General features: G+C 51.6%; 7 protein-coding genes across 7 annotated transcripts; 5 read left to right on the forward strand and 2 right to left on the reverse strand.

Moving 5' to 3' along the window:
• Nucleotides 1-527: 527 nt before the first annotated feature.
• N7529_010632 (uncharacterized protein) lies at nucleotides 528-1,313 on the forward strand (the record flags this gene model as incomplete). Its single annotated transcript, XM_057246159.1, has 1 exon — nucleotides 528-1,313. The coding sequence occupies one exon, from the start codon at nucleotides 528-530 to the stop codon at nucleotides 1,311-1,313; it is 786 nt and encodes a 261-aa protein (XP_057094422.1).
• Nucleotides 1,314-1,403: 90 nt separating this feature from the next.
• On the forward strand, nucleotides 1,404-3,247 carry N7529_010633 (uncharacterized protein; the record flags this gene model as incomplete). Its single annotated transcript, XM_057246160.1, has 2 exons — nucleotides 1,404-3,178; nucleotides 3,238-3,247. 2 exons carry the CDS (start codon nucleotides 1,404-1,406, stop codon nucleotides 3,245-3,247), a joined length of 1,785 nt encoding a protein of 594 aa, XP_057094423.1.
• A 2,392-nt stretch (nucleotides 3,248-5,639) lies between these two features.
• On the forward strand, nucleotides 5,640-9,900 carry N7529_010634 (uncharacterized protein; the record flags this gene model as incomplete). Its single annotated transcript, XM_057246161.1, has 3 exons — nucleotides 5,640-8,215; nucleotides 8,426-9,834; nucleotides 9,893-9,900. 3 exons carry the CDS (start codon nucleotides 5,640-5,642, stop codon nucleotides 9,898-9,900), a joined length of 3,993 nt encoding a protein of 1,330 aa, XP_057094424.1.
• Nucleotides 9,901-10,105: 205 nt separating this feature from the next.
• Nucleotides 10,106-11,332, reverse strand: N7529_010635 (uncharacterized protein; the record flags this gene model as incomplete). The annotated part of the gene is made up of 1 exon (XM_057246162.1): nucleotides 10,106-11,332. The coding sequence occupies one exon, from the start codon at nucleotides 11,330-11,332 to the stop codon at nucleotides 10,106-10,108; it is 1,227 nt and encodes a 408-aa protein (XP_057094425.1).
• Nucleotides 11,333-14,841: 3,509 nt separating this feature from the next.
• On the forward strand, nucleotides 14,842-18,491 carry N7529_010636 (uncharacterized protein; the record flags this gene model as incomplete). The annotated part of the gene is made up of 2 exons (XM_057246163.1): nucleotides 14,842-17,438; nucleotides 17,618-18,491. The coding sequence occupies 2 exons, from the start codon at nucleotides 14,842-14,844 to the stop codon at nucleotides 18,489-18,491; spliced, it is 3,471 nt and encodes a 1,156-aa protein (XP_057094426.1).
• A 98-nt stretch (nucleotides 18,492-18,589) lies between these two features.
• On the forward strand, nucleotides 18,590-19,441 carry N7529_010637 (uncharacterized protein; the record flags this gene model as incomplete). The annotated part of the gene is made up of 1 exon (XM_057246164.1): nucleotides 18,590-19,441. One exon carries the CDS (start codon nucleotides 18,590-18,592, stop codon nucleotides 19,439-19,441), a length of 852 nt encoding a protein of 283 aa, XP_057094427.1.
• A 183-nt stretch (nucleotides 19,442-19,624) lies between these two features.
• On the reverse strand, nucleotides 19,625-20,008 carry N7529_010638 (uncharacterized protein; the record flags this gene model as incomplete). The annotated part of the gene is made up of 1 exon (XM_057246165.1): nucleotides 19,625-20,008. One exon carries the CDS (start codon nucleotides 20,006-20,008, stop codon nucleotides 19,625-19,627), a length of 384 nt encoding a protein of 127 aa, XP_057094428.1.
• Nucleotides 20,009-26,133: the final 6,125 nt, after the last annotated feature.

The following is a 26,133-nucleotide window of genomic DNA, read 5'->3' on the forward strand; positions in this document are numbered from 1 at the left end:
TCAACACACACTTTCAACACACACATTCAACACACACATTCAACACGCACATTCAACACACACTTTCAACACACACATTCAACACGCACATTCAACACACACTTTCAACACACACATTCAACACACACATTCAACACACACATTCAACACACACATCCCTAACGATCTGCATGGGTTATATAGGCAAAGCATAGACTGAAATGGGATGACTGCCCTGCCTAGGTGAGCTGAGGGCCAGCCGATGCGGCTAATGGAAGCCCCGCCTATGTGGTTAGTGGCAGCCCTGCATATGTGGGGAATCATTGGTCGACCTGTCAATCTAAGGCCCGGGCCGAAATGCACCATGTCGATCATCCTATTCTATATATAGTGTGTGCAGGCGGGGTAACGGGGGCTGAAACGATCCCCCGCCTATATTAAAATCCTTCTTATACTAACCTGCCTGCCCTTTCCACTCTGCTTTTACTCTCACTTTCATCATAGTTATCCTTCACTGTTTTATGTTATTACTTACCCCCACTACCATAATGGAACATCAGCTTTTTCACCAGCCATTAACCACGCCCGTGATTGTATGCAAGCTATGTGAATATGGTATTCGACCAAAAGAGGTTTTTCGACATCTCCAATCCGTGAATCACCGGATCCCTAAGCCGAAAGCATGCCAGATTGCCGAGGCAGTTCAGAAATGGGATCGTACGGCGGAATGTGATGAATGGCAGCCACCATTAGTGGTTAACCAACCAGTTCCAAACCTGCCTGTTTACTCAGATGGTATTTTATGTGAGCAAGGCCCGTTTTGCCATTTTATCGCCCGGAGTATTGGAACTATGCGAAACCACTGGCGTGATCAGCATAGCTGGGTCGCACCTATACACCGGGGTGGCCGTCGGCGCCAGCAGAATTCTTCGGTAGCGGAGCAACAAGTCCAACAATTCACTCGAATCGTCCGATGTCAACGTGCGTTTAATCACGGGCTAGGGTCCTATTACATCCGCGTTCAAACCCTCGGAGTTGACGCCGTTACCGAGGCCGATTCGGTAGCAACGCCTCACCTTCATGATCGTCTTATTGATCAGATCGAACGGGCATATACTGAAAGGGCAGAGCAGCCCCAGATAATCGAGGCTAGCCAACGAGACGAGACGAATCCATGGCTTCGGAGGACCCAGTGGGCCGTCTATCTTCAAGGGATTAACCCGCAGGACCTCGTGGACTGCGTCCGTGCCCCCGATCCCGAAGCGCCCGATCAGACCGAGCAGGCCGCCTATACAATTTGGAATTCAATGGCCACTGTAGCTCGCATCAGCTAGTTGATCTGCACCAAAACGAGCCACACTATTCGGTGCGAGGCTGTTCGGACTGAGCGTGATCGCCTGCCCCATCAACCACTACAAGCATATATGGATGCTGATAACGTTAAGCGACACACGATCCCGTGGCAGCAGATTCTCATGTTTTTCACGCGCACGCAGGCCCCACATGATTGGGCTAGCCCCCACTACAGGTTTTCCAAACGCCAGCGAGCGGCATGGGCCACTTTATGGAGACTAGCCCAGGCAGAGCTTAGTGCCTCACCCATCGTAGGCCAGGGCAGAGCAGGCCATTCCAACGCCGGCCAGGGCAGGGCAGGCCATTCCAACGCCGGCCAGGCCAACACAGGGCATTCCAACACAGGGCAGGCTAACACAGGCCATTCCAACGCCGGCCAGGGCAGGGCAGGCCATTCCAACACAGGCCAGGGCAGGGCAGGCCATTCCAACGCCGGCCAGGCCAACACAGGGCATTCCAACACAGGGCAGGCTAACACAGGCCATTCCAACGCCGGCCAGGGCAGTCAAGACCTGAGCAGTTCGGACCAAAGCAGTATACATTCAGGAAGTGATTCCGAGGACCAACAGCACCAAATCACTAGCGAATCCCCCTTTCAGCTCACTCCCCTTGACTCCGCCTGTCTAGATTTTTGCATTGAGCTATTGAACCACCGAACTAAGGTCGAGGACTATAAGAGCGCGCTTATCTGCGCTAGCGCGGTGCTTGGACGTGGGGAGGCAGGCTGGGGTACTGCCCAGAGCTATCCCCCAATATTGTCCAAAGTGATCAAGATTGCTCGGTTTATGGTGGTCCACAAAGCATTAAAGCTAGACCCAACGGCCGAGAAGATGATCCACCAACTAGCTACGCATCAGATGGCTGGCGAATGGGATACAGAGAGTCCGTTAGATTCGCCTGATTTCACGTTTTTAACGCAAACAACGGACGATTCGTTTTACAACGATAACGATGGAGATCAGGGGGCAGCACAGTCATCGCACTTTATTCAGTTTAGCCAGGGCCACACACAGGGCCACCGCCAACGATCATTCCGGGAGTGGGTGACCGAGATGGTCAGCCAGTTTATGGTCCGCGGCACTAACAGTCCAATGCAGTGGCTGTTAGATCTACGCACCTACGGCTTGAAGATCCATTATAACAGCACCGCCACAGGCCATGTTGGCTGGATGAACCAAGACCAGCTGTTATATCAACAGTACAGTTTCACTATGGGTGACTTCCGCGGCTTTACCCACGGCCTCGTAAGCTCCACACGCCAGATACTACACGAAGAGCTCCTGTTTAGTCAGGCTAGCTCAGTTCCCACGATCCCGTGGCAGGCTATCTATGATGATCCCACCGAGACCGCGCACGGGTGGAGCTTTCTGAAAGACACTCGCACGGTATGGCCTGTGGCCGGTAGCGAATGGATGGTGAATCGGGTCCGAAACGAGAGACCACTCCAGCATCGTTTCATCGAGTCTAGTGCCGGCCGGCTCCGAATGTCGAATGTGCACAGTTATCTCCAACGGGTAGTCCATTTCCGCGAGAAACTAGCTATTGCTATTCACGTCAGCGGAGGCCAGCCTGCACGGGCACCAGAGCTGTTAAGCATTCGGCACTACAATACTGATAGTGGAGGCCACCGGAATGTGTTTGTCGAAGATGGTCTGGTAGCGTTTGTTACGCAGTACCACAAAGGGTTTTATAGTACGAACGACGTGAAGGTTATTCATCGGTATCTACCCCGGGAAGTAGGTGAGCTAGTGGTTTGGTATCTATGGCTAGTGCTGCCGTTTGTGGAGAGATTGGAGGCGTACACACAGAAGGTGCGCGGGGAGGCATCTGATGCTGAGACGACCGGGTACGTTGGATATATATTTACCCCCCCTCACACACACACCCAACACACCCAACACGCAGATCAACATAGAGATTAACACAGAGATCAAACATATATATATATGCCCCCGCTCTCTCACACACACACATCCCCCTCACACACACCCACCCAACACACACATATATATACATTAACACGTTCACTACCAGCCCCCGTCGACAGGCATATCTATGGTCCCCTGACCCTATCCCACGGGGGTACCTGGAGTCACGGTGACTCCAGGTTAGGGTTTTTCTTTTACTATGGGAGGAAAAGTGGGTCCATACCCTGACTTCAGGTTAACTTCTCACCCTGACTCCTTTGGTCTAGAGGCCTCCGATCAGTCTGAAAATTTGGAAAGTTATAATGGCACATATGAATTTGCCCCCATTTGCTCCGGAGCTTGCACAGCCCTCTGGTTGTCGAGAAAATGGTGATTGAAAATGTCGGGTTTTTCGAGATGTTTTGATGGGGTGCGGGAATCTGGAGCTGCGACCGGGGCCTGAGGCAGCCACTTGGTCACCACGATAAGATAAGCGGGTCGCATCTTGACTTCATGTAAACTTCGCACCCCTACTGCCGAGGCCTACAGACCTCTGATCAATCTGAAATTTATAGAGGTTATAATATAGATCGCTTTATATATCTTAGCCACTTTTTACGCTATATGAATATATATATGTGGGGTGGAGGGTGATCAAAAATGGGAGATGTTTTGATGGGGAGCAAGAAAGGCTTGGCACTACAGCCATACAACACTCCCCATTCCCATTATATGCCATTCATAGGATTCAGCCATTGATTTTTTTCACCACATTCACGTTGCTCACACTATATATAGCATTCAGGTTATTTAGCTATTCCTAAAAATATGCCATTCACACCATATATGCTATTCATGTTGCTTACCACATTCACGTTATTCACCTATTCATGTTATTCACCTATTCATGTTATTCACCATATTCATGTTATTCACCTATTCATGTTATTCACCATATTCATGTTATTCACCACATTCATGTTATTCATCACATTCACGGTACTCACCCATTCATGTTGCTCAGCTATTCGTGTTGCTTACCACATTCAAGTTATTCACCTATTCATGTTATTCACCATATTCACGGTACTCACCCATTCATGTTGCTCAGCTATTTGTGTTGCTTACCACATTCAAGTTATTCACCTATTCATGTTATTCACCATATTCATGTTATTCACCATATTCATGTTATTCACCACGTTCATGTTATTCACCACATTCATGTTATTCACCACATTCATGTTATTCACCACATTCACGGTACTCACCCATTCATGTTGCTCAGCTATTCGTGTTGCTCAGCTATTCGTGTTGCTTACCACATTCAAGTTATTCAGCCATTCATATTGCTTACCACATTCATGTTATTCACCACATTCACGGTACTCACCTATTCATGTTGCTTAGCTATTCGTGTTGCTTACCACATTCATGTTATTCAGCTATTCCCACCATATATGCCATTTATGTTGCTTAGCCATTCATGTTGCTTAGCCATTCATGTTGCTTAGCCATTCATGTTGCTCACCACATTTACATTGCTCACCACATTCATATTGCTCACCATATTCATATTGCTCACCATATTCATTTTATTCAGCCATTCAACCCATATTAGGCTGAGGGCCCTTCCTAGCTGACTAGTGGGCTGCTGAGCCTGCCTGGGCCGAGAATAGACTGAAATGGGATCACTGCTATGCCTGGTAGCTAATTAATGCCCTGGGCTGAGCTGAATGCCCTGCCCGGCCGGCCAATGGCGTGTTAAGCCTGTGTGGGCAATGAATGCCGTGCCTGGCTGGCCAATGGCGTGTTAAGCTTGTGTAGGCAGTGAATGCCCTGCCTGGCTGACCAATGGTGTGTTGAGCCTGTGTGGGCAGTCAATGCTCTGTATGGCTGGAAATGGACTGAAATAGGATGACTGCCATGCCTAAATGGGCCGAGGACCCTGCCTATGTGCCTCCGCCTCGTACAGAAATTCAACACACAGATCCTCCACCCCTCATCTTCTCCCTCACACACATCCCCCCACACAGAGATTCAACACACACATCCCTAACGATCTGTATAGGTTATATAGGCAAAGCAAGACTGAAATGGGATGATTGCCCTGCCTAGGTGAGCTGAGGGCCAGCCTATGTGGCTAATGGCAGCCCTACATAAGTGGGGAATCAGTGGTTGACCTGTCAATCTAAGGCCCGGGCCGAAATGCACTATGTCGATCATCGTATTCTATATATAGTTTTTGCAGGTGGGGTAACGGGGGCTGAAACGATCCCTCGGCCTATATTAAAATTCTGCTTACACTAACCTACCTGCCCTTTCTACTCTACTTTTCCTCTCACTTTCATCTTAGTTATCCTCCACTGTTTTCTTTCATTACTTACCCCCACTACCACTATGGAACATCAGCTTTTTCACCAGCCATCAACCACGCCCGTGATTGTATGCAAGCTATGTGAACATGTTATTCGACCAAAAGAGGTTTTTCGGCACCTCCAATCCGCGAATCATCGGATCCCGAAGCCAAAAGCGCGCCAAATTGCCGATGCAGTTCAACAATGGGAGCGTGCGGCGGAATGTGATGAATGGCAGCCACCACTAGTAGTGAATGAACCAATTCCTAATTTGCCTGTTTACTCGGATGGCATTTTATGTGAGCAAGGCCTATTTTGCCAATTTATTGCCCGGTCAACCACAACTATACGACAACACTGGCGTGATCATCATAGCTGGGTAGCTCCTATCAACCGGGGCGGTCGTCGGCGGCAGCATACTTCATCGGCTGCGGAGCAACAAATCCAGCAATTCACTCGTATCGTGCGATGCCAACGTGCGTTTCCTCAACGGCTCGGGTCCCATTATATCCGCGTTCAAACGCTCGGAGCCGAGGCTATTCCCGAGGCCGATTCGCTAGCAATATCTGATCATAATAGTCAGGTGATTGATCAGATGGAAAGAGCATATACCGAAAGACAAGAGCTTCCCCAGGTGATCGTGGCTAGCCAGCGAGACGAGACGAATCCATGGCTTCGGAGGACCCAATGGGCCGTCTATCTCCAAGGGATCAACCCGCACGACCTAGTGGACAGTGTCCGAGCCCCCGATCCCGAATCACTCGATCCCACCGAGCAGGCTGCCTACGCAATATGGGATTCAATGGCCACTGTGGCTCGTATCAGCCAGTTGATCTACACCAAAACGAGCCACACTATTCGGTGCGAGGCTGTTCGGACTAAGCGGGATCGCCTACCCCATCAACCACTACAAGCATATATGGATGGTGAAGCTGTTAAGCGACACACGGTCCCGTGGCAGCAGATTCTCATGTTTTTCACGCGCACGCAGGCCCCACATGATTGGGCTAGCCCCCACTACAGGTTTTCCAAACGCCAGCGAGCGGCTTGGGCCACATTATGGAGACTAGCCCAGGCAGAGCTTAGTGCCTCACCCATCGTAGGCCAGGGCAGGGCAGGCCATTCCAACACAGGCCTTTCCAACACAGGCCTTTCCAACACAGGCCTTTCCAACACAAGCCTTTCCAACACAGGCCAGTACATGGCAGGCCATTCCAACGCCGGGCAGGCCAACACAGGGCATTCCAACACAGGGCATTCAAACGCCGGCCAGAGCAGTGAAGACCTGAGCAGTTCGGACCAAAGCAGTATACATTCAGGAAGTGATTCCGAGGACCAACAGCACCAAATCACTAGCGAATCCCCCTTTCAGCTCACTCCCCTTGACTCCGCCTGTCTAGATTTTTGCATTGAGCTATTGAACCACCGAACTAAGGTCGAGGACTATAAGAGCGCGCTTATCTGCGCTAGCGCGGTGCTTGGACGTGGGGAGGCAGGCTGGGGTACTGCCCAGAGCTATCCCCCAATATTGTCCAAAGTGATCAAGATTGCTCGGTTTATGGTGGTCCACAAAGCATTAAAGCTAGACCCAACGGCCGAGAAGATGATCCACCAACTAGCTACGCATCAGATGGCTGGCGAATGGGATACAGAGAGTCCGTTAGATTCGCCTGATTTCACGTTTTTAACGCAAACAACGGACGATTCGTTTTACAACGATAACGATGGAGATCAGGGGGCAGCACAGTCATCGCACTTTATTCAGTTTAGCCAGGGCCACACACAGGGCCACCGCCAACGATCATTCCGGGAGTGGGTGACCGAGATGGTCAGCCAGTTTATGGTCCGCGGCACTAACAGTCCAATGCAGTGGCTGTTAGATCTACGCACGTACGGCTTAAAGATCCATTATAACAGCACCGCCACAGGCCATGTTGGCTGGATGAACCAAGACCAGCTGTTATATCAACAGTACAGTTTCACTATGGGTGACTTCCGCGGCTTTACCCACGGCCTCGTAAGCTCCACACGCCAGATACTACACGAAGAGCTCCTGTTTAGTCAGGCTAGCTCAGTTCCCTCGATCCCGTGGCAGGCTATGTTTGATGATCCTACCGAGACCGCGCACGGGTGGAGCTTTTTAAAAGACACCCGTACGGTATGGCCTGTAGCCGGTAGCGAATGGATGGTGAATCGGGTCCGAAACGAGAGACCACTCCAGCAGCGTTTTATCGAGTCTAGTGCCGGCCGGCTCCGAATGTCCGCTATCGACGTTTATCTTCAACGGGTAGCCCATTTCCGCGAGAAGCTAGCCATTGCTGTCCACGTCAGCGGAGGCCAGCCTGCACGGGCGCCAGAGCTGTTAAGCATTCGGCACTACAATACTGACAGCGGAGGCCACCGGAATGTGTTTGTCGAAGATGGTCTGGTAGCGTTTGTTACGCAGTACCACAAAGGGTTTTATAGTACGAACGACGTGAAGGTTATTCATCGGTATCTACCCCGGGAAGTAGGTGAGCTAGTGGTTTGGTATCTATGGCTAGTGCTGCCGTTTGTGGAGAGATTGGAGGCGTACACACAGAAGGTGCGCGGGGAGGCATCTGATGCTGAGACGACTGGGTACGTTGGATATATATACACCCCCTCACACACACACCCAACACACAGATCAACACACAGATCAACACAGAGATCAACACAGAGATCAACACAGAGATCAACACACAGTTCAACACAGAGATCAAACATATATATATATATGCCCCCGCTCTCTCTCACACGCACCCACCCAACACACACATATATATACACTAACACGTTAACTACCAGCCCCCGTCGACAGGCATATCTATGGTCCCCTGACCCTGGCACCGGCCGGCAGTGGTCCTCGGAGAGACTGAGAGAAGCGCTAAAGCGAGAAAGCACCATTGGTTTGAACGGGCACGCCATCAATCTCCATGCATACCGAGACATCGCCATTGGGATCAGCCGACGATTCATGCGGCCATCGAGCATATTCCCCAATAATGCCCAACAGGACAGCCGGGCCGAGACATCCCAAGAAGATGACGAAGATGGGATCAATGCCGAGCAATGGATGGGCCATATTGCCGATCTCCAAGCTGCCCATTCATCCCATGTGGCCGGGATGATCTATGGCCGCGGGATCACCGAGCAGCCCGGTACAACGGCCCACCGGCGAGAGATGTTTCGGCTCAGCAGCACCGATTGGCACCGCTTTCTAGGATTTGTGTCCGCTGATGACGGAGGGGCCGAGAGCGCATTAGGGCTCGCGCAGCCTTCGCCATGGCAAAAGGAAGCTGAGATGAGCCGTACGGAGCGCCGGTGGCAGCTAGCCCAGGCCGCCATCGAGCCTGAGATGCAACGGATGATAGGTAACACCGGGCTACGGCTTCGAGGGGTGCAGGCACCGGCATTAGCCGCCATTCAACAGGGCCAGAGCCCAGTGGTGGCTGTGATGCCCACCGGGGGCGGCAAGAGCCTGCTATTCATGCTACCCGCGTGGATCAGCCCCCGAGGGGTAACGGTGGTCGTAGTGCCGTTAATTGCACTACGGGGTGATCTCGTCCACCGTTGCCGGCAGCTCGGCATCGCATGTGTGGAATGGGAGAGCCGGCGGCCGGCCGATCAGGCATCTATCGTACTGGTTACGCCCGAATCAGCTATTACGGAGGACTTTATGACGTTTTTGAACAGGCAGCGGCTCGGTCATCGGCTAGATCGAATTGTGATTGATGAATGCCACGTTGTGCTAAATGACCAAAGCCAATTCCGGCCTGCCATGGCCCAACTGGGCAGGTTGATCGTGGCCCAGGCCCAGATGATATATCTTACGGCTACGTTACCCCCGGCAGCCGAGGACCAGCTATTCCGGCGTTTACGGACTACCCGCGAGAAGGCCCATATGTTTCGAGCGCGGACCCATCGGACTAATGTTGCGTACCGGCTCTGGCAACCCAACGTGCCGAGTCGGTACCGAAACGGCTACGATTGGATCGAGCGTCCCGAGATCGTGAGATTCATTCAGGACCGTGTTTGGCGTGCCCGCTGCGCGGCTGGCCGAGTGGTCATTTATGGGCCCACTACTAAGATCGTCGAGCACATTGCCCAGATCGTAGGCAGTGAAGCATACCATAGCCGAGTACTCGATCGTCCGGGCGTGCTAGCCCGATTTCAGGCTCATCCCACCGGGGTGGTGGCCGCAACCAGTGCGCTTGGTATGGGGGTTGATATCCCCAACATCCGGTGTATCATTCACATCGGGGTGCCGCGCAGTCTGTTAGACTACGCGCAAGAGAGTGGGCGAGCGGGCCGGGATGGGGACCGCAGTGAGGCCATTATCATTCAGCCCGAGGGGTTCCAGCGGCCAATATGGGACCAAATCCATGAGGACCCCATCAAGGCTCAGGCCGAGCAGAGCGGGCTAGATCGTTATATATATAACGGAGGGTGTCGACGGGTTATTCTCGATGAGTATCTCGATGGGCATCAAAGGCAGTATTGCGGGGATTCTGAAGCTATGGAACAACGTTGTGATGGCTGTGATCCGGAGTGGCTAGCTAACGAAGAAGAGCTGGCTGTTGAGGGGGGCAGTGGTGGGGGCAGTGGTAGGGGCAGTGATAGGGGCAGTGAGATGGCCAGTGAGATGGCCAGTGAGAGAAACAGCCCAGCCCAGGGCCCAGCCCCAACATATAGGTCGGAGCCCATGGAAGATATCCAGTACGGTTCAATTGAGGCCAGCCACGATGCCCAAGGACCGAGGCCATTATCGAGCGAGTCGGAGGCCAGTGGCCAGCGCAGTGATAGCGAATCGACTACGTTTCGATCCCAAGTTCGATCCACCAGTCCAATGTATCGGCGGAGTGATGAACCAGGCAGGCACCACTTAGCCGCGCCAGAACGGCCGGTGCAGTCATCAGGGCATTCAGGATCATCATTACCCGCCCAGCTCAGCCATTCAGCCCAGATCAGCCATTCACGCCCAGCAGCCCAGCCAGGCCATTCAGGCACAGCAGGCCATTCAGGCACAGCAGGCCATTCAGGCACAGCAGGCCATTCAGGCACAGCAGGCCATTCAGGCACAGCAGGCCATTCAGGCACAGCAGGCCATTCAGGCACAGCAGGCCATTCAGGCACAGCAGGCCATTCAGGCACAGCAGGCCATTCAGGCACAGCAGGCCATTCAGGCACAGCAGGCCATTCAGGCACAGCAGGCCATTCAGGCACAGCAGGCCATTCAGGCACAGCAGCCCATTCAGGCACAGCAGCCCATTCAGGCACAGCAGCCCATTCAGGCACAGCAGCCCATTCAGGCACAGCAGCCCATTCAGGCACAGCAGCCCATTCAGGCACAGCAGCCCATTCAGGCACAGCAGCCCATTCAGGCACAGCAGCCCATTCAGGCACAGCAGCCCATTCAGGCACAGCAGCCCATTCAGGCACAGCAGCCCATTCAGGCACAGCAGCCCATTCAGGCACAGCAGCCCATTCAGGCACAGCAGCCCATTCAGGCACAGCAGCCCATTCAGGCACAGCAGCCCATTCAGGCACAGCAGCCCATTCAGGCACAGCAGCCCATTCAGGCACAGCAGCCCATTCAGGCACAGCAGCCCATTCAGGCACAGCAGCCCATTCAGGCACAGCAGCCCATTCAGCCCAGCTCAGCCATTCAGGCCGGCAAGACCCGTTATTACCCGCAAGTTCAGCTCCGTGCATACCAACAGAGGCCGCCCAACGGTTTCAACGCCAGGACCGAGAGAGAGAGGCAGCCCGGGTTAGTTACCAGCAAGCCCGCCAAGAGATCAGTGCCGGGCTCGAGTTTTTACAGCAACAGGCGCAGTTATGGGTCGGACGATGCTGGTTTTGTGCCCAACGCGGGCTTCATGAGCAGCATGACTTATACGAGTGCGGGGCACAGGCACAGTCCGGCTACACATCGGCAAAGAGTTGGTGGATTCGTGTGCGGCGGCAGATTAAATATGCGGTATTCGCCGGGTGCTTTGGGTGCGGGATGCCACAGGCGATCTGCGATCGATATATTAGTGGCGGGCAGGGGCAGTGTATGTACCGGGGGCTGTTATTATCGGGGGTGGCAATGATGGTGTACAGCGAGGGCAGTGAGACAATTCAGGAGGCGTGGGCTCAGCGGCTACAAACACAGGGAGTGCAGATGGAGAATGAGGGTGAGCTTGTACGGTTTTTGGGATCCCGGTTTGACGGAGATACGGTGCAGCTCGTGCACGAATATATATGGCTTCGAAGGAGGTGGATCGAGTATGGCGAGAGGGTATAGGGCGAGTTCAGATATATATAGGTGAATTCAATAAAGATGTACGGGAGGTATCAGATACATTACTAAGAATTCGGCAATATAGAGAACAAGGATAGTATAGAGGGGGAATAGCTTAGGCAGGGCATGAATTACCAACACAGGCTATATAGGACATTAATCGGCCATGGAGGGTATTTATTGGCCATAGAGAGCATGCATTGGCTAGAGAGAGCATGCATTGGCTAGAGAGAGCATGCATTGGCTAGAGAGAGCATGCATTGGCCATGTAGAGCATTGATTGGCCATGTAGAGCATTCATTGGCCATGGAGAGCATGCATTGGCCAGAGAGAGTATGCATTGGCCAGAGAGAGCATGCATTAGCCATGGAGAGCGTTTATTAGCCAGACAGGGCATGCAGAGTATTTAATAGCCATGGAGGGCATTCATTGGCTAGAGAAATCATTCGTTAGCCAGAGAGAGCATTCATTGACCAGAGAGAGCATTCATTAGCCAGAGAGAGCATACATTGGCCAGGTAGGGCATTCATTGGCCATAGAGAGCATTCATTGGCCATAGAGAGCATTCATTGGCCATGGAGAGCATGCATTGGCCAGAGAGAGCATGCATTGGCCATGTAGAGCATTCATTGGCCATGGAGGGCAGGCATTAGCCAGAGAGAGCATTCATTGGCCAGAGAGAGCATTTATTGGCCAGAGAGAGCAGGCATTAGCCATAGAGGGCATTCATTGCCCGCCCAAATCATCCCATCATTACCACCACAGGTCGATCAATCACACCATTCACACCATTTATTTGTAATATAGGCAGGGCATTGATCACCAGCCCAGTCACGCCGTATAGGGCAGGCGTTACCCACATAGGCGGGGCATTTAGCACAGATATATATAGTATAACCACCACATTCAGGCAGGGCATTCATTACGCACATAAGCTATCCCACGGGGGTACCTGGAGTCACCGTGACTCCAGGTTAGGGTTTTTCTTTTACTATGGGAGGAAAAGTGGGTCCATACCCTGACTTCAGGTTAACTTCTCACCCTGACTCCTTTGGTCTAGAGGCCTCCGATCAATCTGAAAATTTGGAAAGTTATAATGGCACATATGAATTTGCCCCCATTTGCTCCGGAGCTTGCACAGCCCTCTGGTTGTCGAGAAAATGGTGATTGAAAATGTCGGGTTTTTCGAGATGTTTTGATGGGGTGCGGGAATCTGGAGGTGCGACCGGGGCCTGAGGCAGCCACTTGGTCACCACGATAAGATAAGCGGGTCGCATCCTGACTTCAGGTAAACTTCGCACCCCCACTGCCGAGGGCTACAGACCTCTGATGGATCTGAAATTTGCAGAGGTTATAATATAGAGTGATTGATTTATCTCTGTTAATTTTTAGAATATAGGAGCATATATATGTGGGGTGGAGGGTGATCAAAAATGGGAGATGTTTTGATGGGGGACAAGAAAGGCTTGGCACTACAGCCATACAATACTCCCATTCCCATTTCATATCTTTCAAACCATCCATGTTATTCACACTATATATGCCATTCATGGGATCCAGCCATTGGTTTTTTTCACCACATTCATGTTACTCGCACTATGCATGGCATTTATGCTGCTCACCATATTTATATTATTCACTAGATTTATATATTCACTAGATTTATATATGCACCATATTTATGTTATTCACCATATTTATGTTATTCACCATATTCACGTTATTAGGCCATTCATATTGCTCAGCTGTTCGTGTTGCTTACCATATTCATATTATTCACCCATTTATGTTGATCAGCCATTCATATTACTCAGCTATTCGTGTTGCTCACTACATTCATGTTATTCAGCTATTCATGTTGCTTACCATATTCATGTTATTCACCCATTCATGTTGCTTACCACATTCATGTTGCTTACCACATTCATGTTGCTTACCACATTCATGTTGCTCAGCTATTCGTGTTGCTCACCACATTCATGTCATTCAGTCATTCGTGTTACTCCGCCATTCATGTTATTCAGCCATTCCTAACATATATGCCATTCATGTTGCTCAGCTATTCGTGTTGCTCACCATATTCATGTTATTCAGCCATTCAAACCAGATTAGGCTAATTGTTATATATATATATATGATGAATGCCGTGCTATATGAGCAATTAATGCCCTAGGAAAGGCTGAATGCCCTGCCTGCCTGGCCAATGGCGTGTTGAGCCCATGTGGGCAACGACTGCCTTGAGATGGGATGACTGGGCGACCTAGATGGCCAATGAATGACCTGGGCTGAGCTGAGTGCCCTTCCTGTGTGGCCAATAGCGTGTTGAGCCTATGTGGGCAATGAATGCCCTCCTTGGCTGGCCAATGGGCTGCTGAGCCTGTGTGGGCAGTGAATGCCCTGCCTGGCTGGCCAATGAGCTGCTGAGCCTGTATGGGCTGGGAATGGACTGAAATGGGATGACTACCATGCCTTAATGGGCTGAGGGCCCTTCCTGGCTGGCCAATGAGCTGCTGAGCCTGTATGGGCTGGGAATGGACTGAAATGGGATGACTGCCATGCCTGAATGGGCTGAGGGCCCTTACTGGCTGGCTAATGGGCTGCTGAGCCTATATGGGCTGGGAAAGGACTGAAACGGGATGACTGCCCTGCCTAGGTGAGCTGAGGGCCAGCCTATGTGGCTAGTGGCAGCCCTGCATATGTGGGGAATCAGTGGTTGACCTGTCAATCTAAGGCCCGGGCCGAAACGCACTATGTCGATCATCGTATTCTATATATAGTGTGTGCAGGTGGGGTAACGGGGGCTGAAACGATCCCCCGGCCTATTTTGAAATTCTTCTCACACTAACCTGCCCGCCCTTTCTACTCTGCTTTTCCTCTCTCTTTCATCTTCGTTATCCTTCACTGTTTTCTTTCATTACTTACCCCCACTACCACAATGGAACATCAGCTTTTTCACCAGCCATCAACCACGCCCGTGATTGTATGTAAGCTATGTGAATATGGTGTTCGACCAAAAGAGGTTTCTCGCCACCTCCAATCTGCTAATCATCGGATGCCGAAGCCGAAAGCGCGCCAAATTGCCGAGGCAGTTCAACAATGGGAGCGTACGGCAGAATGTGATGAATGGCAGCCACCCTTAGTGGTGAATCAGCCCGTTGCTAATTTGCCTGTTTATTCAGATGGCATTTTATGCGAGCAAGGCCCGATGTGCCAGTTCGTTGCCCGGTCAATTAGCACTATGCGTGTTCACTGGCGTGATCATCATAGCTGGGTAGCTCCTACAAACCGGGGCGGTCGTCGGCGGCAGCATACTTCATCAGCTGCGGAGCAACAAATCCAACAATTCACTCGAATCGTCCGATGCCAACGTGCGTTTAATCACGGGCTAGGGTCCCATTACATCCGCGTTCAAACCCTCGGAGCCGAGGCCATTCCCGAGGCCGATTCGCTAGCAATATCTGATCATAATAGTCAGGTGATTGATCAGATGGAAAGAGCATATGCCGAAAGAGAAGAGCTCCCCCAGGTGATCGTGGCCAGCCAGCGAGACGAGACGAATCCATGGCTTCGGAGGACCCAGTGGGCCGTCTATCTCCAGGGGATCAACCCGCACGACCTAGTGGACTGTGTCCGAGCCCCCGATCCCGAAGCGCCCGATCAGACCGAGCAGGCCGCCTATACAATTTGGAATTCAATGGCCACTGTAGCTCGCATCAGCCAGTTGATCTGCACCAAAACGAGCCACACCATTCGGTGCGAGGCTGTTCGGACTGAGCGGGATCGCCTGCCACATCAACCACTACAAGCATATATGGATGGTGATAATGTTAAGCGACACACGATCCCGTGGCAGCAGATTCTCATGTTTTTCACGCGCACGCAGGCCCCACATGATTGGGCTAGCCCCCACTACAGGTTTTCCAAACGCCAGCGAGCGACATGGGCCACATTATGGAGACTAGCCCAGGCAGAGCTTAGTGCCTCACCCATCGTAGGCCAGGGCAGAGCAGGCCATTCCAACGCCGGCCAGGGCAGGGCAGGCCATTCCAACACAGGCCTTTCCAACACAGGCCATCCCAACACAGGCCAGGGCAGGGCAGGCCTTTCCAACACAGGCCAGGGCATGGCAGGCCATTCCAACGCCGGCCAGGGCAGTGAAGATCTAGACCAGGGCAGTGAAGACCTGAGCAGTTCGGACCAAAGCAGTGTGCAATCGGGAAGTGATTCCGAGGAACAACAGGACCAAGTCACTAGCGAATCACCCTTTCAGCTCACACCCCTCGACTCCGCCTGTCTGGATTTTTGCATTGAGCTATTGAACCACCGAACTAAGGTCGAGGACTATGAGAGCGCGCTCATCTGCGCTAGCGCGGTGCTTGGACGTGGAGAGGCAGGCTGGGGCACTGCCCAGAGCTATCCCCCAATCTTGTCAAAAGTGATTAAGATTGCCCGGTTTATGGTGGTCCACAAAGCATTAAAGCTAGACCCAACGGCCGAGAAGATGATCCACCAACTAGCTACGCATCAGATGGCTGGCGAATGGGATACGGAAAGTCCGTTAGATTCACCTGATTTCACATTTTTAACGCAAACAACGGACGATTCGTTTTACAACTTTGATAGTGGCCTAGATCAGGGCACACCTCCGTCATCGCACTTTATTCAGTTCAGCCAGGGCCACACACAGGGCCACACACAGGGCCACAGCCAACGATCATTCCGGGAGTGGGTGACCGAGATGGTCAGCCAGTTTATGGTCCGCGGCACTAACAGTCCAATGCAGTGGCTGTTAGATCTCCGCACCTACGGCTTGAAGATCTATTTGAACAGCACCGCCACAGGCCATGTTGGCTGGATGAACCAGGACCAGCTGTTATATCAACAGTACAGTTTCACTATGGGTGACTTCCGCGGCTTTACCCACGGCCTCGTAAGCTCCACACTCCAGATACTACACGAAGAGCTCCTGTTTAGTCAGGCTAGCTCAGTTCCCACGATCCCGTGGCAGGCTATCTATGATGATCCCACCGAGACCGCGCACGGGTGGAGCTTTCTAAAAGACACTCGCACGGTATGGCCTGTGGCCGGTAGCGAATGGATGGTGAATCGGGTCCGAAACGAGAGACCACTCCAGCATCGTTTCATCGAGTCTAGTGCCGGCCGGCTCCGAATGTCGAATGTGCACAGTTATCTCCAACGGGTAGCCCATTTCCGCGAGAAGCTAGCCATTGCTGTCCACGTCAGCGGAGGCCAGCCTGCACGGGCACCAGAGCTGTTAAGCATTCGGCACTACAATACTGACAGCGGAGGCCACCGGAATGTCTTTGTCGAAGATGGTCTGGTAGCGTTTGTTACGCAGTACCACAAAGGGTTTTATAGTACGAACGACGTGAAGGTTATTCATCGGTATCTACCCCGGGAAGTCGGTGAGCTAGTGGTTTGGTATCTATGGCTAGTGCTGCCGTTTGTGGAGAGATTGGAGGCGTACACACAGAAGGTGCGCGGGGAGGCATCTGATGCTGAGACGACCGGGTACGTTGGATATATATATACCCCCCTCACACACACACCCAACACACCCAACACACAGATCAACACAGAGATCAACACACAGTTCAACACAGAGATCAAACATATATATTGCCCCCGCTCTCTCTCACACGCACCCACCCAACACACACATATATATACACTAACACGTTCACTACCAGCCCCCGTCGACAGGCATATCTATGGTCCCCTGACCCTGGCACCGGCCGACAGTGGTCTTCAGAGAGACTCAGAGAAGTTCTAAAGCGAGAAACCACCATTGGTTTGAACGGGCACGCCATCAATCTCCATGCATACCGAGACATCGCTATTGGGATCAGCCGACGATTCATGCGGCCATCGAGCATATTCCCCAATAATGCCCAACAGGACAGCCGGGCCGAGGCATCCCAAGAAGATGACGAAGATGGGATCAATGCCGAGCAATGGATGGGCCATATTGCCGATCTCCAAGCAGCCCATTCATCCCATGTGGCCGGGATGATCTATGGCCGCGGGATCACCGAGCAGCCCGGTACAACGGCCCACCGGCGAGAGATGTTTCGGCTCAGCAGCACCGATTGGCACCGCTTTCTAGGCTTTGTGTCCGCTGATGACGGAGGGGCCGAGAGCGCATTAGGGCTCGCGCAGCCTTCGCCATGGCAAAAGGAAGCTGAGATGAGCCGTACGGAGCGCCGGTGGCAGCTAGCCCAGGCCGCCATCGAGCCTGAGATGCAACGGATGATGGGTAACACCGGGCTACGGCTTCGAGGTGTGCAGGCACCGGCATTAGCTGCCATTCAACAGGGCCAGAGCCCAGTGGTGGCTGTGATGCCCACCGGGGGCGGCAAGAGCCTGCTATTCATGCTACCCGCGTGGATCAGCCCCCGAGGGGTAACGGTGGTCGTCGTGCCGTTAATTGCACTACGGGGGATCTGGTCCACCGTTGCCGGCAGCTCGGCATCGCATGTGTGGAATGGGAGAGCCGGCGGCCGGCCGATCAGGCATCCATTGTACTGGTCACGCCCGAATCGGCTATTACGGAGGACTTTATGACGTTCTTGAACAGGCAGCGGCTCGGCCATCGGCTAGATCGAATTGTGATTGATGAATGCCACGTTGTGCTAAATGACCAAAGCCAATTCCGGCCTGCCATGGCCCAACTGGGCAGGTTGATCGTGGCCCAGGCCCAGATGATATATCTAACGGCTACGTTACCCCCGGCAGCCGAGGACCAGCTATTCCGGCGTTTACGGACTACCCGCGAGAAGGCCCATATGTTTCGAGCGCGGACCCATCGGACTAATGTTGCGTACCGGCTCTGGCAACCCAACGTGCCGAGTCGGTACCGAAATGGCTACGATTGGATCGAGCGTCCCGAGATCGTGAGATTCATTCAGGACCGTGTTCGGCGTGCCCGCTGCGTGGCTGGCCGAGTGGTCATTTATGGGCCCACTACTAAGATCGTCGAGCACATTGCCCAGATCGTAGGCAGTGAAGCATACCATAGCCGAGTACTCGATCGTCCGGGCGTGCTAGCCCGATTTCAGGCTGATCCCACCGGCGTGGTGGCCGCAACTAGTGCGCTAGGTATGGGGGTTGATATCCCCAACATCCGGTGTATCATTCACATCGGGGTGCCGCGCAGTCTGCTAGACTACGCGCAAGAGAGTGGGCGAGCGGGCCGGGATGGGGACCGCAGTGAGGCCATTATCGTTCAGCCCGAGGGGTTCCAGCGGCCAATATGGGACCAAATCCATGAGGACCCCATCAAGGCTCAGGCGGAGCAGAGCCGGCTAGATCGTTATATATATAACGGAGGGTGTCGACGGGTTATTCTCGATGAGTATCTCGATGGGCATGAAAGGCAGTATTGCGGGGATTCTGAAGCTATGGAACAACGTTGTGATGGCTGTGATCCGGAGTGGCTAGCTAACGAAGAAAAGCTTGAGAGTGAGGTGGCGAGTGAGCTGGCCGTTGAGAGGGGGCAGTGGTGGGGGCAGTGATGGGGGCAGTGAGAGAAACAGCCCAGCCCATGGCCCAGCCCCAACATATAGGTCGGAGCCCATGGAAGATATCCAGTACGGTTCAATTGAGGCCAGCCACGATGCCCAAGGACCGAGGCCATCATCGAGCGATTCGGAGGCCAGTGGCCAGCGCAGTGATAGCGAATCGACTACGTTCCGATCTCAAGTTCGATCTACCAGTCCAATGTATCGGCGGAGTGTTGAACCAGGCAGGCACCACTTAGCCGCGCCAGAATGGCCGGTGCAGTCATCAGGGCATTCAGGATCATCATTACCCGCCCAGCTCAGCCATTCAGCCCAGCTCAGCCATTCACACCCAGCAGCCCAGCTAGGCCATTCAGGCACAGCAGCCCATTCAGGCCATTCAGGCACAGCAGCCCATTCAGGCCATTCAGGCAAAGCAGCCCATTCACGCCCAGCAGCCCATTCAGGCACAGCAGCCCATTCAGGCACAGCAGCCCATTCAGCCCAGCTCAGCCATTCAGCCCAGCCAGGCCATTCAGCCCGGCAAGACCCGTTATTACCCGCAAGTTCAGCTCCGTGCATACCAACAGAGGCCGCCCAACGGTTTCAACGCCAGGACCGAGAGAGAGAGGCAGCCCGGGTTAGTTACCAGCAAGCCCGCCAAGAGATCAGTGCCGGGCTCGAGTTTTTACAGCAACAGGCGCAGTTATGGGTCGGACGATGCTGGTTTTGTGCCCAACGCGGGCTTCATGAGCAGCATGACTTATACGAGTGCGGGGCACAGGCACAGTCCGGCTACACATCGGCAAAGAGTTGGTGGATTCGTGTGCGGCGGCAGATTAAATATGCGGTATTCGCCGGGTGCTTTGGGTGCGGGATGCCACAGGCGATCTGCGATCGATATATTAGTGGCGGGCAGGGGCAGTGTATGTACCGGGGGCTGTTATTATCGGGGGTGGCAATGATGGTGTACAGCGAGGGCAGTGAGACAATTCAGGAGGCGTGGGCTCAGCGGCTACAAACACAGGGAGTGCAGATGGAGAATGAGGGTGAGCTTGTACGGTTTTTGGGATCCCGGTTTGACGGAGATACGGTGCAGCTCGTGCACGAATATATATGGCTTCGAAGGAGGTGGATCGAGTATGGCGAGAGGGTATAGGGCGAGTTCAGATATATATAGGTGAATTCAATAAAGATGTACGGGAGGTATCAGATACATTACTAAGAATTCGGCAATATAGAGAACAAGGATAGTATAGAGGGGGGATAGCTTAGGCAGGGCATGAATTACTAACACAGGCTATATAGGACATTAATCGGCCATGGAGGGTATTTATTGGCCATAGAGAGCATGCATTACCACCACAGGCCATGTAGAGCATTCATTGGCCATGGAGAGCATGTATTGGCTAGAGAGAGCATGCATTGGCTAGAGAGAGTATGCATTAGCCATGGAGAGCATGTATTGGCCAGAGAGAGTATGCATTGGCCATGGAGAGCATGTATTGGCCAGAGAGAGCATGCATTGACCAGAGAGAGCATTCATTGGCCAGAGAGAGCATTCATTGGCCATGGAGAGCATGCATTGGCCATGGAGAGCATGTATTGGCTATAGAGAGCATGCATTGGCTAGAGAGAGTATGCATTAGCCATGGAGAGCATGTATTGGCCAGAGAGAGTATGCATTGGCCATGGAGAGCATGTATTGGCCAGAGAGAGCATGCATTGACCAGAGAGAGCATTCATTGGCCAGAGAGAGCATGCATTACCACCACAGGCCATGTAGAGCATTCATTGGCCATGGAGAGCATGTATTGGCCAGAGAGAGCATGCATTGGCCATGGAGAGTATGTATTGGCCAGAGAGAGCATGCATTGGCCATGGAGAGTATGCATTGGCTATAGAGAGCATGCATTAGCCATGGAGAGCATGTATTGGCTAGAGAGAGCATGTATTGGCCAGAGAGAGCATGCATTGACCAGAGAGAGCATTCATTGGCCAGAGAGAGCATTCATTGGCCATGGAGAGCATGCATTGGCCATGGAGAGCATGTATTGGCTATAGAGAGCATGCATTAGCCATGGAGAGCATGTATTGGCTAGAGAGAGCATGCATTACCACCACAGGCCATGGAGAGCATGTATTGGCCAGAGAGAGCATGCATTGGCCATGGAGAGTATGTATTGGCTATAGAGAGCATGCATTAGCCATGGAGAGCATGTATTGGCTAGAGAGAGCATGCATTACCACCACAGGCCATGGAGAGCATTCATTGACCAGAGAGAGCATGCATTACCAACACAGGCCATGTAGAGCATTCATTGGCCATGGAGAGCATGTATTGGCCAGAGAGAGCATGCATTGGCCATGGAGAGTATGTATTGGCTATAGAGAGCATGCATTAGCCATGGAGAGCATGTATTGGCTATAGAGAGCATGCATTAGCCATGGAGAGCATGTATTGGCTAGAGAGAGCATGCATTACCACCACAGGCCATGGAGAGCATGTATTGGCCAGAGAGAGCATGCATTGGCCATGGAGAGTATGTATTGGCTATAGAGAGCATGCATTAGCCATGGAGAGCATGTATTGGCTAGAGAGAGCATGCATTACCACCACAGGCCATGGAGAGCATTCATTGACCAGAGAGAGCATGCATTACCAACACAGGCCATGGAGAGCATGCATTGGCCAGAGAGCGCATGCATTACCACCACAGGCCATGTAGAGCATTCATTGGCCATGGAGAGCATGTATTGGCCAGAGAGAGCATGCATTAACCAGAGAGAGCATTCATTAGCCAGAGAGAGCATGCATTACCAACACAGGCCATGCAGAGCATTCATTGACCATGTAGAGCATTCATTGACCATGTAGAGCATTCATTAGCCATGGAGAGCATTCATTAGCCATAGAGAGCATGCATTGGCCATGGAGAGCATGTATTGGCCAGAGAGAGCATGCATTGACCAGAGAGAGCATTCATTGGCCAGAGAGAGCATGCATTACCAACAGAGGCCATGCAGAGCATTCATTGACCATGTAGAGCATTCATTGACCATGTAGAGCATTCATTGGCCATAGAGAGCATGCATTGGCCATGGAGAGCATTCATTGGCCATGGAGAGCATGTATTGGCCAGAGAGAGCATGTATTGGCCATGCAGAGCATTCATTGGCCATGGAGAGCATTCATTGGCCATGGAGAGCATGTATTGGCCAGAGAGAGTATGCATTGGCCAGAGAGAGTATGCATTGGCCATGGAGAGCATGTATTGGCCAGAGAGAGTATGCATTACCAACACAGGCCATGGAGAGCATGCATTGGCCAGAGAGCGCATGCATTACCACCACAGGCCATGGAGAGCATGCATTGGCCAGAGAGAGCATGCATTACCAACACAGGCCATGGAGAGCATGCATTGGCCAGAGAGCGCATGCATTACCACCACAGGCCATGTAGAGCATTCATTGGCCATGGAGAGCATGTATTGGCCAGAGAGAGCATGCATTAACCAGAGAGAGCATTCATTAGCCAGAGAGCGCATGTATTACCACCACAGGCCATGCAGAGCATTCATTGGCCATGTAGAGCATTCATTGGCCATGGAGAGCATTCATTGGCCATGGAGAGCATTCATTGGCCATGGAGAGCATGTATTGGCCAGAGAGAGTATGCATTGGCCAGAGAGAGTATGCATTGGCCATGGAGAGCATGTATTGGCCAGAGAGAGTATGCATTACCAACACAGGCCATGGAGAGCATGCATTGGCCAGAGAGCGCATGCATTACCACCACAGGCCATGTAGAGCATTCATTGGCCATGGAGAGCATGTATTGGCCAGAGAGAGCATGCATTAACCAGAGAGAGCATTCATTAGCCAGAGAGCGCATGCATTACCACCACAGGCCATGCAGAGCATTCATTGGCCATGTAGAGCATTCATTGGCCATGGAGAGCATGCATTGGCCATAGAGAGCATGTATTGGCCATGCAGAGCATTCATTGGCCATGGAGAGCATTCATTGGCCATGGAGAGCATGTATTGGCCAGAGAGAGTATGCATTGGCCAGAGAGAGTATGCATTGGCCATGGAGAGCATGTATTGGCCAGAGAGAGTATGCATTACCAACACAGGCCATGGAGAGCATGCATTGGCCAGAGAGCGCATGCATTACCACCACAGGCCATGTAGAGCATTCATTGGCCATGGAGAGCATGTATTGGCCAGAGAGAGCATGCATTGGCCATGGAGAGTATGTATTGGCCAGAGAGAGCATGCATTGGCCATGGAGAGTATGCATTGGCTATAGAGAGCATGCATTAGCCATGGAGAGCATGTATTGGCTAGAGAGAGCATGCATTACCACCACAGGCCATGGAGAGCATGCATTGGCCAGAGAGAGCATGCATTGGCCATGTAGAGCATTCATTGGCCATGGAGGGCAGGCATTAGCCAGAGAGAGCATTCATTGGCCAGAGAGAGCATTTATTGGCCAGAGAGAGCAGGCATTAGCCATAGAGGGCATTCATTGCCCGCCCAAATCATCCCATCATTACCACCACAGGTCGATCAATCACACCATTCACACCATTTATTTGTAATATAGGCAGGGCATTGATCACCAGCCCAGTCACGCCGTATAGGGCAGGCATTACCCACATAGGCGGGGCATTTAGCACAGATATATATAGTATAGCCACCACATTCAGGTAGGGCATTCATTACGCACATAAGCTATGGATTCGTTACCGATATATATAGTATAGCGATCACATTCAGGAAGGGCATTAATCAACCATACAAGGCAGGCATTACCCACATAGGCAGGCCATACACTGATATATATATAAGAATGATCGCATTTAACAAGGGCATTCATTAAAGATATATATAGATCAGAGATCACATATAGGGAGGGCATTTATCGGCGGCGGAGTATTACCATACCGAGCATTCATTACCAACATAGGCAGGGCAGTCATTAGCCATACAGGGGGGGCATTTATCGGCGGCGAAGTATTACTGGGCATACGGAGCATTCATTACCAACCCAGGCTAGGCAGGCATTACCAACACCGGCTCGGCAGGCATTACCGGTGTAGCTCAGGCATTTCGGGCAGGCATTCCCCATATAGGCAGTACAGGCATCACCGGCCCAGGTCAGCGTTTCATAGCATTTAGGCCCGTCGTTGCCAAGCCCGGTCAGGCGGTGTATATATCCGGTTTTATTATTATAAGCTCGCGTAGTCAGGCAAGGATATTAACAGCATATTACATATATATATAGCTTCGAAGGTAGTACATTAAATATTCGGAGAAAATATCGGCGAATATATATTCATTCATATATGGAGTATATAATATATATATACATTATAACTTCCGGGTAATCATATATCGGAAAGGGTTTTACATCGTGGTTCGGTTAAGGATCGATATACATATAGCGATAAATATATAAACGGGGATTTAAAAGACGAGAGGAGAGGAATATTAATAATCGATACGGACTAGTAATAGATAGACGGGTGAGGGTGTTTAATTAAGAGAGGGGTAAAGGTTTGTAATCAGGAGAGGGGTCAGGGATAGTAATAGATTCAGGGGTAAGAGATAGTAGTAAAGAAAGAGAGACGGGATAGTAAGAAGTCAAGAAGATCGAATTATAGTATAGCTCGGGGTAAGGGTTTACAGTATAGCGAGGGGTCAGGGTTACAGATAAGGGGTGAGGGTCATAGTAGTTCGAGGGGTCAGGGTTATAGATAAAGGGGTAAGGGTTTTAGACGAGGGGTGAGGGTTTTAGATGAGGGGTGAGGGTTATAGTAGTTCCAGGGGTAAGGGTTAACAGTGATAGCGAGGGGTGAGGGTCCGTAGCAGTAAGGGTTGAAGTCGTTACCAAGCCCGGTTAGGCAGTATATATATCAGGGTTAATATTATCGGGCGAGGGTAGTCAGACAAGGGTAAAAATGGTATATTAAATATATATATAGCTTCGAAGGTAGTACATTAAATATTTGGAGAAGATACTGGCGAATATATATTCATTTATATATAGTATATAGATTATATTTACACATTATAAGTTCCGGGTAATAACGTATCGGAAAGGGATTTATAGGATGGTTCGTTTAAGGATCGATAGACATATACGGATATATATATAAGAGGGGATTTGAAAGACGGGAGGAGATTAAGAAAAGTAATCGATATAGATTAGTAATAAAGAGAGGGGTAAGGGATAGTAATCGATTCGGGGGTAAGAGATCATAGTAAAGAAACTAATACGGGATAGTACGAAGTAAAGAAGATAGAATACGAGGATATTAAGGAGTATAGAATTATAGTATAGCTCGGGGTCAGGGTTACAGATGAGGGGTGAGGGTTATAGATAAGGGGTGAGGGTTACAGATGAGGGGTGAGGGTTACAGATAAGGGGTGAGGGTCATAGTAGTTCGAGGGGTGAGGGGTTGCAGATAAGGGGTGAGGGTAATAGTAGTTCGAGGGGTAAAGGATAGTTATAGATAGAGGGGTGAGGGTTACAGATAAGGGGTGAGGGTTACAGATAAGGGGTGAGGGTTATAGATAAGGGGTGAGGGTTTTAGATAAGGGGTGAGGGGTACAGTAGTTCCAGGGGTAAGGGTTAACAGTGATAGCGAGGTGTAAGGGTCCGTAGCAGTAAGGGTTAAAGTCGTTACCAAGCGCGG

Source organism: Penicillium soppii (assembly GCF_028829465.1).
Source record: "Penicillium soppii strain IBT 18220 chromosome Unknown utg000007l, whole genome shotgun sequence".
Lineage (NCBI taxonomy): Eukaryota > Fungi > Ascomycota > Eurotiomycetes > Eurotiales > Aspergillaceae > Penicillium > Penicillium soppii.